Genomic DNA, 17,389 nt, shown 5'->3' with positions numbered 1-17,389 from the left:
GCTCCCGTCAACACAGCGCGGGGTTTGAGGCCTCTTTAATTAAACTGTTCTCCAGTCGAGTAGCAGAAGTTTAAAAGTCTTCAGTTCAGAATTTTAAAGTTAATCTGAGGAGTAAAAACTATGATTTCTACCAATGTCTTTACAGATCAAACAAGAGAAAACATGTTAATAAACGAGTTAGTGGGTGACGGAGCCGGCTAGCTGTTTCCACCTGTTTACATTCATTGTGCTAAGCTAAGCTAACGGGAAGCAAGCGGAAGCTTCATATACGAGAGCGGCGTCGAGCTCCTCGTCTAATTATTACTTATAAATATTGTGACTTTTCACAGTGAACACTACATATGTGCATGTACATGTACACACACACACACACACACACAAAGTTTAAAAAGGAAACGTTCTCACATCTGCTTTGATGCATTACTTTGGTCTGAAACGGGTCTTTTCTGGGTTAAACGCTTAGAAACGTACAGAATAAAATTAAATAAATAAAAAACAATCATCTGGTCCATAAATGAGTCGGTTCCATTCTGAGCCTCCGAGAGCTGAAACAACTGCCGTGTTTTTTCTTTTCTAATCCCGTTTCTAAAAAAGGAGGAACGCGACAGGCGTGCAGATGGAGATATTAATAAATCAATACGGGCTGCTTATCAGAATAAATATTAATATACTTCTTAGTCGTCAGCCTCCTCCAGCAAACAGTGAGGCTTTTAATCATATTTATTTTGTATTTTATAATATTATCTATCAGATGTGAAGCTTCCAGAGCTTTGAGTTTAATATTCAGTCCAACGCAGACACTTTTTGCACAAATCCTCATAAATAAAATGTTTTTTTTTGGTGTTATTCCACATCCACTAAACCCTAAAACCTTGAATCACGCAAGAAATTTAAAAACTCAATCAAACTGTGGGTCGGTAAAATAGTTTTCACTCGCTTATGATGTTCTGGGTGAAATTAATGATGACGTCATCCTCTTAAATTTGCCATTAGAACATACTAGAGTCACTTCGCATCTCAGAAAAGTATTTTTAATGAAGGAAATTGTAAATCACCTAAATGTGTGTGTGAATCTGTTCTTTTGTAAATACTTTGTGTGTATTTGTATTTTTTAAATCCAACTCATCCCGATGAATCCAAATTCACCATCAAATAAAATCCTCCATCGTCACTTCATACAAAAACTTACCGCCAGTGTTCCCAGGAGACACAGAGAAACTCCCGATGAACCCTTAAATACCGACATGTGATGATATCAGTAACATGCGAGTTTAAAAACACATTTATTATCACGTTCATGTCCTCCTGCGCCTCAAACTTCTACTTAGTTTCAGGGCATCGACTGCCTTAACAAAGGGATTTAATGATCCGTATTCCCCTCTGAGCTTTCTACTCAGCGGGCTCTTAAAAAGCTCTTATTCTGTTGCATTTTGTCTTTTCAGACACTTTTTAAATGTCTCCAAACATCACATCTCAGCACCGTTGAATTATTTGGAAGGGCAAACTTTTCAAAAATAAGGATGGTGAGCGGTGTCTTTTCTGCTCCGACCACCAGGGGGCTCCAGAGTCAACAGTGTGACCCCGATCGAAAGTCGATCGAACACGAATAAAATATTTCTATGCAGAGTTTTGCATTTTGGGTTTTTTTTAATCACACAAAAAAAAAAATCACCTGATTTGCAAAAAGGCTGCGTTTCCTCATTCTTTGCATGAGAAACCAGAGTTATTGATCTCATTGGAGATGATATGCGCTTTCTTTTTTAAATCAGGAGCCTTTTTCTCTTTCTGTATTTTGGAGAATGTCATTTTGTTTTAAAAAAAAAATGTCGCTGCAGACTCTTTTTGTTCACAATAAATACACATTCAGTCAGTCGTGGGGAAACCTGTCGGGTCCGGAGTGGTCTTTTTTTTGTTTTTCAATTGCCCGCCGCTTCCTTCGCCTTCTTGTACTTCCTCATGTGCGCCGCTATCGAGCCGGAGATCTCCGCACTCCTTTTGTTTTGTCCGAAGTACTCGGCGAACTCTCCGTCGGGCCCCACCAGGTACATGATGATAGTGTGATCCACCTGGAGGAGGAGGAGGACATGTTTGCCGCGTCATCTTTGCTAGCGTAACGTTGGGGGGGGGGGGGGGGGGGGTCCTACTCACGATGTAGTCGTTGTCTTCGTCCTTCGGCCCCTGGCTGTAATAAACTCTGAAGGCTCTGGAAACCTGCTCGATCTGAGGCGTCGGGCCCGTCAGGCCAATCAGCTTCGGGAGAACTCTAAAAACACACGCGACATACTTATTATTATGGATTATTATTATTATTTTTTGGTTTAACTTTTGGGAAACCTTTTTGCATTTTATGCTGAAATAAACTACCAGGAATTTTACAGAAACTTGAAGATCATTTAGACATATTAACTTAATCTGCTGCACTCGAAACATTTGAACATTTTAAGTTTGACTTCAGTATTTAACATTTGTTTAATAGTTGAAGACGACTACGATTGTCTACAGAGAATTCCACCAATATTATGGATCTTAATTTTCCTGACTGTTGAACCGGCACTCAAATACAGAAACGGTGTCTTTTTGTGTGTGTGTACCTTTTACGTATGCAGCCATGGCCTCCACGGTGTCCCTGTCGGGGTCGATGGTGATGAGGAGCGGCGTCAGGTTCGGAAGAGACTTTATTTTATCTGTGAGAAACGAAGAAAAAAAAAGAAAAGAAGAGATGACGTTTTGAGGAAAACGCGACACTAAAATCCGTCTTTTCGTCCTAAACGGATTCTTTTTTTAAATCACCTATTTCATCCACCACTTCGATCATCTTCTCTACTTCTTCCGGGCAGATGTCGGGGCAGTGGGTGAACCCGAAATAGATGAGCACCCACCGGCCGAGGAAGTCCTCGCTCTTGGCGGGCTTGTTGTTGTGATCGACGAGCGAGAACGGACCGCCGAGCGCCGGCCGTCCGATGGATTTGGTCCGCTCCTTCTCGATCTCTGCAGACGGTTAAGAGTCAAGACCAGAGCTCGGTATCGGGTCGGCTTCTTTAACACTCGATTTAAAACAAGTCAAAATGAGCTATCATTTATTCACATTCAAAGAAGTGAAAAATACTCACTTTCTTCCTTTTCCTTCTTTAAATATTTCATCCCTCCGAGCAGAGCGCCTCCGATACCAAAAGTTATGGCTAAAGATTTCCACGTCACCGGCTTTAAAAGAGGAGAACCGTTTAGTCGGATAATAGCACACTTGTTTAGTTAGTTTGTTTAATATTATGTATATATTGCAAATTTTTTTTTACATTTATTTTTGCTTTCCCTGCATTTTTAAATGCCGCAGTAGCAAAAAAATAAATAAAAATGTCCCTTTGCGGGAATTAATAAATCATCCATGCATCTTTAATGATGTAATTTGCTTTGTTCTTCCCAGATGTTCAGAGATTATTTTATCTAACAAACTCTGACAAGGTTTTTTATTAAAGCACGGATGACAATGATCTTATTTAATGCGCTAAAAATATTCTGTCTGTCCTCAGAAAGAAAGTCCTGTGAGTTCAACTTCATGTGACCATTTGTGTCGGTCTCAATGCAAAATTAAAAGACAATAAATACAAAAAGCATCAGATAATTTACATCACCATGTATGTGCAGAAGTTACAAGATACAATTTAAATACTATAATAATAATAACAACAAATTGTTTATTGTATTAACTGTGCAAGCATCCCTGTATCTCTCAGGATAATCTGGGTATCAGATTTAAAAACAAAAACATTTGTAATAATTATTACATATTTTTGTAGATCTTTTCTGGTGAATGTTTACAGTAAATATGGATGATGTGGAGGTCTCAACAAGATAAATGGTGTTGCATTAATATGACGAACCTGATGAATTGATTATAAAACAAGTGATGTCACACAGGTGTTGCAACATTAACTCTTTTTGTTACCCCAGACTTCTTCTTCTTCTTCTCCCCCGATGAAGAAGAAGAAGAAGGCGGTGGAGGAATCGAGGAGAACCTTCTCGATGAAAGCCGATCCAGGTTGCGGAGCGCCCCGCAGGTGTACCACTGCCTCACGGTCACCTGCCGGTGAGCAAACGTGGGACAAAGAGATGCAGTTAAGTGTTAAAAGCATTACATCACAGTCGTGTGAAAAAACTGTAAACAAAACAATACAGGTGTTACACCAAACTCCATTAAAAGGTGTGCTCTTTTAACGTGGTGTTGCATGATGGGAAGTCAGGGGGCGGAGCTGGAGACGTTTCTAGATTATTAATAGTGTTTTTTTAAACCCGACACCTATTTCGGCTTTTATTTTGGAAGCTTTAAGACTTTTTTTTTTAAATGTTTCCCCTCAAAAAAAAAAAATACACCGTGACACACTAACAATAAATGTGTATCTCTAAAATTTGCCAGATTTCTCAATGGAGTCTGGTCCCCGCAGCGAGCCGTGACCTACCGGGCAGCAGCGAACCTCCCGCGGGGACAGTGTGTGTTTCAGTCCGGGTTCCCTCCATAAAAGACTGTGCGCGAGTCCTGGCCGTTTGTGTCTGGGTACAACGAAACAACCGGCATCCCAGGTTGGGATGTAGCACACTGAGCGCCATGTCTGGACCTTGACGGACCCGCTGCTCCGACCAGGAAGCGTTTACAAGTTTTACTAAACGTGAGGAGCGAGGAGGGGAAACGGCGTACAACCCGCTGTTCTCGAGTCGGTTCTACGTATTCGTGTTAAGTGAGAACGGTTGATTCGAAAGTGAAATGGCTGCTCTCAGATCAGCGTCCAGGTAGCCGTTAGTTAAGACCGGAAATGACGTTTGCGACATCTTCTTCTGTTATTCTGTTAGTCACAGTGCTCTCTGCTGCTCCCTGGAGGGCAGAAAATAATGAAAAGAAAAATTATGAAATCACTGTTATTTTATATGATTTATTATTATAATATAATTTATTTACATGTGATATTTTATTTATATTATTAATGTATATATATATATATATATATATATATATATATATATTTATATTTATTTACACTTATTGGACATAATTAAGTGTATTTATTTACAGAAAATTAACATCTTGACTGCAAAACTCAAAAAAAGTAATGATGGTTTTAATAGACTTTGATATAAAAATTCAAAAAAATGAAATAAACAAATTAATGTATATATATATATATATATATATATTTATATTTATTTACACTTATTGGACATAATTAAGTGTATTTATTTACAGAAAATTAACATCTTGACTGCAAAACTCAAAAAAGTAATGATGGTTTAATAGACTTTGATATAAAAATTCAAAAAAATGAAATAAACAAATTTAAATGGAACTCAAAAAAAGACAATTTGTAAACATTGGACGGAAATTTCAAAAATAAAAATCCTTCGAGTGACACAAGTTTGTATTCAACTATACGACAAAAGGTTTTACTCAAGCGGTATTCCCGGTCCAGGATTATCAGCCCAAGAACGTATACAAAAGGAATATTTAAATCGGTCTAAATAGCAGTTTGACAATGTGAAGGCCAGTTTGACCTCAGCTCCTTATTGACGTAGAAGTAAACCCAGGCCACGAAGGGGAAGACCGTGATGGCGACAGCTGTTGAGACTCTGAGCCCCCCGACTGGAGCCCTGGCAGAGAAAAGAGGAGTAAAGGTTGGTCAAAAACACACATACTGGGTATAAAGTACATATTGCGTATATAAGTATATTCGACCGTCTCTAATACTTCTTCTTTTTACCTTCCAGAGTGGCGGCACAGGAGAAGCCAAACGGCCGTCAACATCAGACCAGAAAATTCTCTAAAAAAGAAAAGGAGAAAAAATAATATTAAATACCACATTTTATTTTTTTACCTGAATCAATCCTGCTTACAATTTAATTAGCAATTTATTTGTTATTGTGTTCCTATAGTTTGTAACTCGTAACTCGAGTATCTTTTTACACATATAAATAGACTTTCCTTCAATTTCTCCTCCAGAGTCTGTTCCGAATACCCATTATTTCTGTAGACTTTGCACATAATAAGACAAGTATATAAGTAAGAATAACCTTTTATAAGAAGTAAAAATAAAGAATTCAAAGCAAGGCTAGAAAAATCACGAGAAAAAGAAGAAATCAGAGATGTCTTTTTTTAATAAAATGTAAAAGTAGTATTAATGTTTTGACGTGCATAAATATAAATATTGTTGGTGCTGCAGAATGCACACCTGCACACGTCTATACCTGCCCTCCTCCTGTTGGAGGATGTCTGGGAGTCGCTCTCTGTAAAGCCGCCACCCCAACGAGGCGATGACAGCGCTGGACACCAGCACGTGGAGGTCAGCCATGCGCCTCCAGGGCAACGTCTCTGCAGAGAGGAAGTCACCACACGCGCACGCACAAACACACACACACACACACACACACACACACACACGCGCGCGCACGCACACACATCAGCTGTGCTGTTTACATCCAGCTGCACCGCCACGATAGAGCCACGTGGTGGCGCTGTCAGGGGGAGGGGACGTGTGCAAACAGGTTTTAATTGCATTTACTTAAATAAATAAATACAGACAGGAGTTCTCGGTCTACCTGTCACGTGGGGTTTCAAGCCGACGCACGCGCACAGGACTGCAGGAACACCATAACCAACCTGCAACAGGAAACGCGGTGTTATTAGTTGTGTATTATTACGAAATACCAAATAAAATATGTGAAATATACTGCGAGCTCACCATCCACACCCCTGCGTCCGGATCATTGATCTGGAAGTGAGCACGCGCGACATGTTTAGTTGACGATCGTGACGTTAAGCGCGTGCGTGGAGAGGCGTTATGATGAACTCACCTGGACGTACGCTGCAAGAGCGAAGAACAAACACATAAACAAGTTGCAAACTCGCCAAGTGACGGAAAGCCACGGCGTACAAACTTCCCCCATTGTTGTTTGGGCGACCTTTGACCTCCCCGCCCGGGCCCACGGGACGTAAAGATGGAGCAAAGCAAACGCCCCGCCTCCCCCGTGCTTCTCGTCTGATACACCGGCGAGGGGATTCGTTTGATATGAAGCGTTAAGATTTTAACATTAACCGCAATTCACAAGCTATTCAATCCATATATATACATGTCACACGTGACCCCACCCCACCTTGTGACGTAATATAAACCCCACGGACGATGAATTAAAGCGGGCGTTTTATTGTTTTCTAAGTTGTGGTTGTGTAACCGTCCGCATACGTCATCACTACAAACAGCACACGGTCCTATAATCCAACTACTTGTTTTTTATATAGTGTGAAAAAAAAGGGATCTAAAAAAAAAAATCATATTTTTTATTTAACTACGTTGGATTAAATCCCCTTTTCTTCTGGCCCGGCTGCCCCGTACAACAAAACGAGCACACATTCTCCGCAGTGACGTCAAGGCACCCACGAGGCAGAGATGTGTTTTCCGATCGGTCTTAACAAAATAAAGTCTTTAGTAATAAAATGATATTTAAAGTTTTGTTCATTGCTTGTGATAACATTTTAAAAAAAAAATCGGACAATAAATATAATCCCAAACATGAGAAATGTGCTTACATTGTTTTAGTTCATTATTCTAATGAATTATTATTATTATTATTTTTAAATGTTGGTGTATGGTCCCATAAATAAATTAGGAAAAAAAATGGATTCAATCATAATACATCAAATAATACATTATCCTGCAAGAGGAAGAACATTTGTCATTTTCTCAAAACAATAAAAAAAAAGAAACACAAAATCAAATCATATAAATTAAGCTGGGACCAGTTATTAACATTCGAGACATGATGATGATGATTAAACTCTATTAATAAATAGGTAACAAAGTACATTAACTCAATTTTGAGGTGCTCATACTTGTACTATATGAGTATTTCCATCTGATGCCCCTTTATACTTCTATTCCACTGCATCTCAGAGGGAAATATTGTGCTTTTTACTACAAATGTTTGACAACACTAGTTACTGGTTACGTTGCAGATTGAGATCAATAAAATAAAAGTCAACTAATGATTTGGGATATATTATTATACACAGCAGTTTATTAGGTCATTCAAAAATAACTCCACATTTACCAGAAAAATCAAAGTCATACGTAAATTCATACAGGATTCTGAAATGAGCCATTCTGGATGACACTTTTACTTCCAGTAATTTAAGTATATTTTGATGCGGATACTTTTGCACTTTTACTGTAAACTGTATTATGACTAAGTGTCCATCTCAAAGATTTTCATTAACTATCTATTTCGCAAAAAGAGGTAACACAATAGTGACCGAGCCGATAATATTGAAAATAGTTCACCATTGTATACACAGGTTTTAATTTGAAACAAACACTTTAATGCCAATACCTTTGCACTTTTTACTGTACTATTTGTAAACTGTATTATTACTTACTTCTGTCGCCCACTGTTCAAAGTATTGTATATATATATAAATAAATATATATATTATTATTATTTAATCTTTTTTTACATTCTTGGTAAAAAAAAATATATGTATCTATATAAATAAATAAATAAATAAATATATATATAATTATTATATTTTTACATTCTTGGTAAAAAATAAAAAGCTGTATTGCAGTTCCACCCCCCCTAGTTTTAGTTTGAAACCACCACCGACGTCACATCCGGCTCCGTCTCCGCTCACCACCGCCGCCTTGCCGTCCGCTCCGGGCCGCTGTGGGTGTTGACATGTCAGTGTCACTTGGTCAGCTGATTGCGGGTCTTAAAGCTCAGTTAGCTTAGCATAGCTGGATGTTTGTGTTTTCGTTCCCGTTACTTTGAACGTTTTCAACGAAAAGCGTTGAACATTTTTTACAAAAAATATATATATTTTTTAAAATTAAATTATTGTCGTTCTTCCGCGGCCTGTGGGTTGGTTCGCCGTGTCCGCGAGCGGGCAAAGAAGGGGGAAGAAGAGGGGAACGCTCTCCGTGTATCTGCATTGCAGCCCCGGCGCTGCCGCTGATGGAATTCAGGCACACAACAATGGCGACTCCCAGTCCGAACAACTCGACAACACCGAGCGGCCACGGCGGCGTGAACGCGGGCTCCCAGTCCCAGCACATCACCACCATGAGCGGCATGCAGGGTGAGTGTCCCTCCGGGTGCACACACACGGACGGAGGAGCGTGGGAGCTCCCATTCTGCGGCAGTGAAGGTTAACGTCGGCGGGGGCCGTGGGAGGCTCTCGGGCTACTCCCAGGACTGGGAGAATAATAATAACAATAAATAATAATAATATTCCCGAGGGAAAGGAGCAGTAGGCGTTTCCCCAGTCATAAGAAACGTTTGTCATTGTCATTAATTTTGTAAAAAAAATTAATATATATATATTTATTTTATTTTTATTTTGCCAATTGTAGATAATGTTTGTTGCCAATCTTGCCAGAAACCGTTTTTAAAAAAAAAAAAAAAAAAAAAAGAAGTGCAAAGTCGCGAGTATTGCAGCAGACGTCACGTTTTGTGTGTTTTTTTTACATCACACAAACATGCCGTGAAGCCCAAATCCGCATGGGTGTCATCGGTGTGTGTGGATGTGCTGCTCGGCATCAAATGGACCCGAATTTATTAAAAAATACCATCGTCACCACAATATGTCGAGTCACTGCCACATGTGAGATTGTGAGGTTGGCAACGTGCAACAAAAATAAATAAATTAAACTGATTGTAAAGTTTTGAGGGGGGGGGGGGGGTTCTCATTCGGTCTTTGCAACATCATCATGCACCCTAAACCCCCCACCCCCCCCCACCCCCTGCAACTGCCCTTGAGGGGTTTCCTCCCCATCATCATGCACCCTAACCCACCTCGATGCCCATTTTGTTGTTCAAACCAATGTCTCCCTTTTCTCTCTACTTCCAGAGTCCAACACCTGCTGGAGATGTCAGAGTGAAACAGGTAAGCTACACGCCTCCATTGTGGTCCAACGAGAGTGTTTTTCAGGCTGAATGAGCGTGTTGCACGAGGCCCGGGACGCCCAATACGGCGTCCCGGGCCTCGTGCAACACGCTCATTCAAAGAGTGACGGCTGAAAACATCTTTTAAACACTGTTTGTACTCCTTGATTTCACTTTTAACCGTTTTAATCGTCAATATAATTGGACTTCTAACTAGAGCTGCACGTTGATTGTTATTTCCCCGAAGGAGACGCCACGTTAATTAATCCTAATCCGGGTTTTAATTGATTTAGATTCTTTAGTCGTAATTGATCAGGCGTCTGCTGTTGTGTAACCTTGTGCTTTCAGTCCCACTTCTCTCACCTTTTTGTTGTTGTTTGTTTTTGTTACCTTACCGCTGCTAACTAATGATTCCTAACTCCTGACACGATGCTGAATGATGGTGAGCTGCCCCCGAGAAAAAGGAAAAAAAAACTGTATTAAAACTGTATTATGTCTCTCCTGATGGTGATTCCTACTCACTCTTATTATTATTTTTGTTGACTTCCCATCCGTGATCGTTGCCTCCTTTCATTTTTCGCCCTTCCGACACACTCGTGGTTATTTTCCTCAACGCGTGTGCATGCTGTGATTTTTATTATCAGTGCAAGGCCAATTTCTGTGATTATCTGTCCACCTTGAAACTGCAGGATTCCTCTTTATATATTATTATTATTATTGGGAAACGGACACATTTAATTGCAGCAGGAGGCTTTTATTCATTCTTCTGGAAGAAGGGCGGTAACTTTAGGGTCCAGCTGACGAGCAGCCGGGGAGACATGTGAAGAAAATAAAAGCTGTCTTCTCACCTCTGTAGGGTTTCAGATAAACCTGTCTGGAGCTCCCCCAAGTAAGACACACCTCTTTTTGCTTCAGCACCAACAGTTCTCATCCCTGTTGTTGTTGTTGGGGGGGGGGGGGAGGAGGGGTGGGGGTGGGGGGGGGGGGTATGTCCGTCCTGCTGTTCTCAACTAATCCACGTCCAGACCTCTGACGGGTTCCCGTATAGGCTTGTGCCGGTTGGCTGAGAGCTCCGATAAGGAAAGCTGCAGCTAGTCAGATATTTATGGTTTAAAAAAAAAAAAAAAATGTTTACAAAATAAAAGGGTTAATAAATCACAACTTAATTTATTTTATTTTTTTTAATAAAAAGTCCTTCTGACTCAATCAAACCACAGGTGTACTAGTTCTCATCGGCACAAGCCTAACACTCTGAAAGTTCCCCCGACTAAAGACTCATTAATTAATTAATGACCCCCCCCCCCCCCCCCCCCCCCCCAGTTAAATGCTATAATGGAAGCTCTACCTTACTGGTTTCCAGTGTGCGACTAACAAGCAAAAGTAGTGCCTGTGGTGTGGTCACATGACTTGTGTTCAACCGGTTTGTCTTGTCTTTTTCGTATTGGCATGGGTGCACCTCGGCACAGCACTGGCTTGTCCAGACAAAGTACACACACGTTGTTGTCATCTCCGAGGGACACGCTGCATTCAAGCCCGTCGGGAAATTCCAGCGCTCGCATTCTTGTGGTGTTTTTTTTTTGGGTGGCGGAGCGCTGCTGTCGGGAGGTGAAATCAAAGCAGTTGGCCTTGAGAAGCATGCGAGTGTGTGTCAGTGTTTTCTTTTCCCCTCTTTATTCTGCCTCGGTGTGTGTGTGTGTGTGTGTGTCGGTGTCGGTGTCGGTGTGTGTTTTAGCAGCATGCTACGCCTCTGTTTCTGCATCACATGAAGAAAGTGAGATGGAGCCGCCTCATGTGTAACCGTCATATTGCAAATCATTATTAGTAGGAAGTATTCAAAAAGTCTCTCAAACGTGTGTGTGTGTGTGTGTGTGTGTGTGTGTGTGTGTGTGTGTGTGTGTGTGTGTTTGTGTCACAAAAAGCCTGAAGAAATATAGAAACATATTGTGTGCAAATAAAGCAGATTTTTTGCAGGCTGAAGTGTGAGACCAATGCATGTGAAAAATGTGTTTATGCTACATGTTTATTGTGAAGAAATCCCATTTAAAAAAAAAAAAAAAAAAAAAAAACCAGAACTAAAGACCCAAAGCAGGAGGAAACAGTGCTTTTGGTTGGGGACTATTTTCAGCGGCGGATTAATCCACATTAGGTGCAATCCATGAAGAAACAGGCTTTGATACACAAATAGGTGGTGAGGAGAATCGCAGCCTTCGTAGGTGAGTGTGTGTTTGGAGATGACGAATGTGTGTGTGTGTGTGTGTGTGTGTGTGTCCCCCGCTTCATGGTCTGTTTCCACTCGCTCACCTTTCCACCTGGGGAAGCGGATCGTTCTTTTTGGTGCTCTCCACCCTCGCCGCTTCTTCCCTCTTTCTTCTTTTTTAAGATCACATCTCTCGTCTCTTCAGGCAAACGCAAAGCCCTGAAGCTGAACTTCGCCAACCCTCCCATCAAGCCCACGACTCGATTCACACTGAACACGGCCGGGCCGCCCTTCCAGAACCCGCACATGTGAGTGGACCCCAAAAAAAAGAACAAAGCCTCACATTTTTTCCGATTTTTTTCTTTTTTTCGATATTCTATTTCCTTTGCGCGTTCCTCAGAGAGCGGCTGAGGACGCACAGCATCGAGTCGTCGGGCAAGCTGAAGATCTCCCCGGAGCAGCACTGGGACTTCACCGCCGAGGACCTCAAGGACCTGGGCGAGATCGGCCGAGGGGCCTACGGCTCCGTCAACAAGATGGTGCACAAGCCGAGCAACCAGATCATGGCGGTCAAGGTGATTATCGATTTTTTTCTTTTGAAACATCTTAACGATTTTGATCCGCTCGTCTTTCTTTGATTCGAGCGTCTCGCTTTGCAGAGAATTCGCTCGACGGTCGACGAGAAGGAGCAGAAGCAGCTGCTGATGGACCTGGACGTGGTGATGAGGAGCAGCGACTGTCCGTACATCGTGCAGTTTTACGGCGCTCTGTTCAGAGAGGTGACGAGTCATTCTCACTCATCATTATCATCATTATTATTATTATTATTATTATTATTAGACAAACTAACCGACTCTTCTTGCGTTTCAGGGCGACTGTTGGATTTGTATGGAACTCATGGCTACCTCGTTAGACAAATTTTACAAGTTTGTGTATTGCTCATTAGACGACGTGATTCCAGAGGAAATATTAGGGAAAATAACATTAGCTGTAAGTAAAATAAATATAAAATGAATAAAGAAGCCTTGATTCTGCTGGCTGACTCCTGCAGCTAACGCTTCTCTTGTGTTTCGCAGACTGTGAAGGCACTCAACCACTTAAAAGAAAACTTGAAAATAATACACAGAGGTGAGGCCGCCGCCTCGAATCCTGTTATTGCGTTCGACCCTCGGGCGCCTCTCTCTCTCGCAACTCTCTCTCTCTTTCTCTCTCTCTCAACTCTCTTTCTCTCTCTCTCTCTCTCTCAACTCTCGTTTTGTCCTCCCTCTCTTTCCCCGTCAGACATTAAGCCGTCTAACATCCTCCTGGACCGGAACGGCAACATCAAGCTGTGTGACTTCGGCATCAGCGGGCAGCTGGTGGACTCCATCGCTAAGACCAGAGACGCCGGCTGCAGACCGTACATGGCGGTGAGTAACGTGTGGTTGTATAGAAGTCTACGCTTCATGTGTCAAAGCTGCGTTCTCTCTCCTGACCACCAGGGGGCGACTCCTCTGGTTGTATAGAAGTCTACGCTTCATGTGTCAAAGCTGCGTTCTTTCTCCTGACCACCAGGGGGCGACTCCTCTGGTTGTATAGAAGTCTACGCTTCATGTGTCAAAGCTGCGTTCTCTCTCCTGACCACCAGGGGGCGACTCCTCTGGTTGTATAGAAGTCTACGCTTCATGTGTCAAAGCTGCGTTCTCTCTCCTGACCACCAGGGGTCGACTCCTCTGGTTGTATAGAAGTCTATGCTTCATGTGTTAAAGCTGCATTCTCTCTCCTGACCACCAGGGGGCGACTCCTCTGGTTGTATAGAAGTCTATGCTTCATGTGTTAAAGCTGCATTCTCTCTCCTGACCACCAGGGGGCGACTCCTCTGGTTGTATAGAAGTCTGTGCTTCATGTGTTAAAGCTGCATTCTCTCTCCTGACCACCAGGGGGCGACTCCTCTGGTTGTATAGAAGTCTATGCTTCATGTGTTAAAGCTGCATTCTCTCTCCTGACCACCAGGGGGCGACTCCTCTGGTTGTATAGAAGTCTATGCTTCATGTGTTAAAGCTGCATTCTCTCTCCTTCGCTGTGTGTGTGTGTGTGTGTGTGTGTGTGTGTGTGTGTGTGTGTGTGTGTGTGTGTGTGTGTGTGTGTGTGTGTGTGTGTGGTCATCACCACTGCAGGTTATTTTCTGTCGTGGGGTTTCATCCTCCTTCCTCCGCAGCTGCAGTTTCTAATCTAAATTTGGTTCGGCACTATCATGACTCAGCGGCACGCCACCACCCTGCACACACACACACACACACACACACACACACTCTCTGGGAGCAGGAAGCCTCCTTCATGACGCGGAGCTTCCCACGGCTGTGAGCTCGGCTCCGGTTTTCTTGCTTCCGTCCAGGTGTTTGATAGCCAGGCCGCTTTTTAAATGGCGTAGAAGCGCTGACCCCAGGTCAGCCGCCGGAGCCCGACTCACTGATTGGATGGCGCGGCTTCGATAGGATAAAGACGACGTGCGTCTTTAGCTCAGGAAACACACACTCGGGCTGTCGGATGCATGAGGAGGTTAGAGGACCAGCTCTTTGTTGTTGTTCGGCTGGTTGGGGTCTTTCTTTTGATTTAAACAATGAATTATTTAGTCAATAACATGAGGTCAGAAGTCTGACAAAGAATCCCCTTCTAGATGCTTATTAAGTTTAAACAGCATTAAAAAAAACATAAAGATAAGAGACAAAAAAAGTATACAAATCTTCACATTTGCAGAGCTGGAAATCAAATATTTGACATTCAGATTACTTAAACAAGTAGTAACACACACACACACACACACACACACACACACGCTCGCTCCCTGTATTTAGTCAGCTGCTGCAGCCAGCTTCCCCCCCCCCCCCGCTGGGTGACATCAGCATCTAAATCAGGTTCCTGTAAGCGGGCCAGCGAGATGCTTCCTTTTCTCACACAGACGTATCCGTCTACTTTTGTTTTGAAACTTAAATCCGTTTCCTGTTTGATTCGCAGCCAGAGCGAATCGACCCGAGCGCGTCCAGGCAGGGCTACGACGTGCGCTCGGACGTCTGGAGTTTGGGGATCACACTGGTGAGTAAGAATGAATTAGTCCTCCTGGTTTTTCCAGCAGCAGTGTGTCTGATGATGTCTCTGGTGTTCCAGTACGAGCTGGCCACCGGGAGGTTCCCCTACCCGAAGTGGAACAGCGTGTTCGACCAGCTGACCCAGGTGGTGAGGGGAGACCCGCCGCAGCTCAGCAACTCGGAGGAGAGGCGCTTCTCCCCCAAGTTCATCTCCTTTGTCAACGTGTGGTGAGGAGAAGTCCAGCCTGTTTCATTGAGAACGGACTCTGTCCCCCTGGTGGACAAATGGCCACGCTGCAGCCTGTTAACACCTTTTTGTTTTCCATCCTTTCTCCAGCCTTACAAAGGACGAGTCGAAAAGGCCAAAGTACAAAGAGCTACTGGTGAGTTCACAAGATATACGTCTTAAGATTAAAGAGACTAACGGACAACAATCAAGAATTTTAATCTACAAGAAGTTTGTTGTCAAAACTAAGAGCCAATCAGCTCTCTGATGTGAAGACGGCCGAGGGCAAATGAGTCGGGATAAAAAAATCTAACCGCCATGCATTGCGTGGCATTCTGTTTTTTAATTAGTTTTTTTATTTGTTGGTATCCTTTCGTCGTAACTCGCCTCTCCTCTCTTGTCCACTCCCAGAAAGACCCGTTCATCCAGATGTACGAGGAGCGCTCGGTCGACGTGGCGAGCTACGTGTGCCGGCTCATGGATCAGATGCCGGCGTCTCCCAGCTCCCCGATGTACATGGACTAGCACGACGAGCCCCAAACGCACACATGAATATATATATATATATATATATTCACCAGTCTGCAACCGTAAATACATTTAAAAGAAACACACAAAAAAAGAACAGACAAAGACTAGAAAGTGAACAATCGACTCCTTGTGTACATTTGCTTGCTCCCCTTATTGCAGTGTTTAAAAAAGAGAATTGTAAAGCCTAAAGAAAAACAAACAAACAAAAACACCATTTGCAATAAAAGTGGTGTTTATTTCACTCATGTCTGTATAATATATCAACACTTCTGTTTCTCTCTCACTCTCACACACACACTCACGCACGTCATGTAAGTATAGTCGCAGCTCAATCAATCACATGGTCTTGACTCATCTTAACGAGGACACGCCTCCGTGGTTAGTACAGTGATTTAAAAACAACAACAATAATAATAATAATAATAACGTGAAACTTGTATTTATAGAAACCAAAAGAAAAATAATTCTTCAACATACTGGAAATCATGCTCTTTGTGAATTGTCCCACCTTCCATGTGCGTAACTGAAAGCATCGTGTTTGGTATCTTAATGGAACTTTGCTTCTCTGGGTATAAAAAAGCTGTTGAAACAACAACAACAACAAAGTGTCTGTGGTCCGATTCCCGGTCGGTGCTGAGCGGCTGCTGCCCTGTCCTCGCTGTACAGTGGACTATATGCTGATATATGAATAAAGGAGGAGGAAGGACACGTGTGTCTGTCTCTGTTCTTTATACCGGGGCAGTGCGCATTATATAGTATTAATATGTTATTTATATTTGTGTATAATCAGCTGAAACTAGGGGTTATTGTAAAATATATTTTAATTAAAAATGCATTCTGCAACCTCGCCACTAGATGCCACCACATCCTACACATTGTAAGGACTTTATATCTGTGAATGTAAATATGGCTTTAATGACGCATCATTAATTATCTATGGAGCAGTTTTTGTTTTTGTTTTTTTTAGCACTAGTTTGTGGAATTTTTTCAGAAACTTTTAAAAGTTTTTAAAAATGTTGCCAAGGCTTTAAAATACAAAAGTACTCAATATTAATATGAATATTAACACAACCGTAACATATATATACTGTATATATACACATATATACAAATAAATACATTTACATACAGACATATATATATATATATATATAAATACAAATGTATATATAAACATTTACACACATATATATATACATTGTGTTCATGCACATACATATACACACTACAATACAAAAGTACTCAATATTAATATGAATATTAAAACATCCTTAATGTATATAATATGTACATATATATACACACATATATATACACATACACATATACAGATATAGATATAAATACACACATACATACAAATACATACATATATACTTCTACGTATAATACATACGTATATATAAACATTTACATACATATACTGTGTATATATACTTCATATATAGCAGC

At 41.7% G+C, this 17,389-nt stretch overlaps 3 protein-coding genes across 4 annotated transcripts; 1 reads left to right on the top strand and 2 right to left on the bottom strand.

The window, feature by feature from the left end:
* Positions 1–1,255: 1,255 nt before the first annotated feature.
* Positions 1,256–4,822, bottom strand: LOC117735299 (protein SCO1 homolog, mitochondrial). Its single transcript, XM_034539831.1, is given in 8 exon segments — positions 1,256–2,066; positions 2,149–2,261; positions 2,592–2,684; positions 2,791–2,988; positions 3,111–3,201; positions 3,944–4,078; positions 4,455–4,529; positions 4,531–4,822. Coding segments are annotated over 8 exon segments (927 nt in total). The 5' UTR covers positions 4,603–4,822; the 3' UTR covers positions 1,256–1,916.
* Positions 4,823–5,282: 460 nt separating this feature from the next.
* tmem220 (transmembrane protein 220) lies at positions 5,283–7,293 on the bottom strand. The gene is made up of 6 exons (XM_034539445.1): positions 6,835–7,293; positions 6,723–6,752; positions 6,580–6,640; positions 6,229–6,352; positions 5,745–5,804; positions 5,283–5,634 (listed from the first exon to the last, which is right to left on the bottom strand). Exons 1-6 carry the CDS (start codon positions 6,925–6,927, stop codon positions 5,502–5,504), a joined length of 501 nt encoding a protein of 166 aa, XP_034395336.1. The 5' UTR covers positions 6,928–7,293; the 3' UTR covers positions 5,283–5,501.
* A 1,376-nt stretch (positions 7,294–8,669) lies between these two features.
* On the top strand, positions 8,670–16,645 carry map2k4a (mitogen-activated protein kinase kinase 4a). 2 transcript variants are annotated; one of them, XM_034539501.1, is made up of 13 exons: positions 8,670–9,112; positions 9,884–9,919; positions 10,775–10,807; positions 12,321–12,423; positions 12,516–12,690; positions 12,775–12,894; positions 12,986–13,105; positions 13,192–13,243; positions 13,397–13,524; positions 15,110–15,187; positions 15,260–15,408; positions 15,518–15,563; positions 15,818–16,645. In XM_034539501.1, exons 1-13 carry the CDS (start codon positions 8,989–8,991, stop codon positions 15,929–15,931), a joined length of 1,278 nt encoding a protein of 425 aa, XP_034395392.1. In that variant the 5' UTR covers positions 8,670–8,988; the 3' UTR covers positions 15,932–16,645. The 2 variants fall into 2 exon arrangements, with proteins under 2 accessions (XP_034395392.1, XP_034395393.1); XM_034539502.1 differs by lacking the exon at positions 10,775–10,807 and having other exon boundaries at positions 8,671–9,112.
* The last annotated feature ends 744 nt before the right edge of the window (positions 16,646–17,389 follow it).

Source organism: Cyclopterus lumpus, chromosome 8 (genome assembly GCF_009769545.1).
Source record: "Cyclopterus lumpus isolate fCycLum1 chromosome 8, fCycLum1.pri, whole genome shotgun sequence".
Taxonomy (NCBI): domain Eukaryota; kingdom Metazoa; phylum Chordata; class Actinopteri; order Perciformes; family Cyclopteridae; genus Cyclopterus; species Cyclopterus lumpus.
Note: the sequence above shows the minus strand (reverse complement) of the source record. Positions and strands in the feature narration are given on the sequence as shown.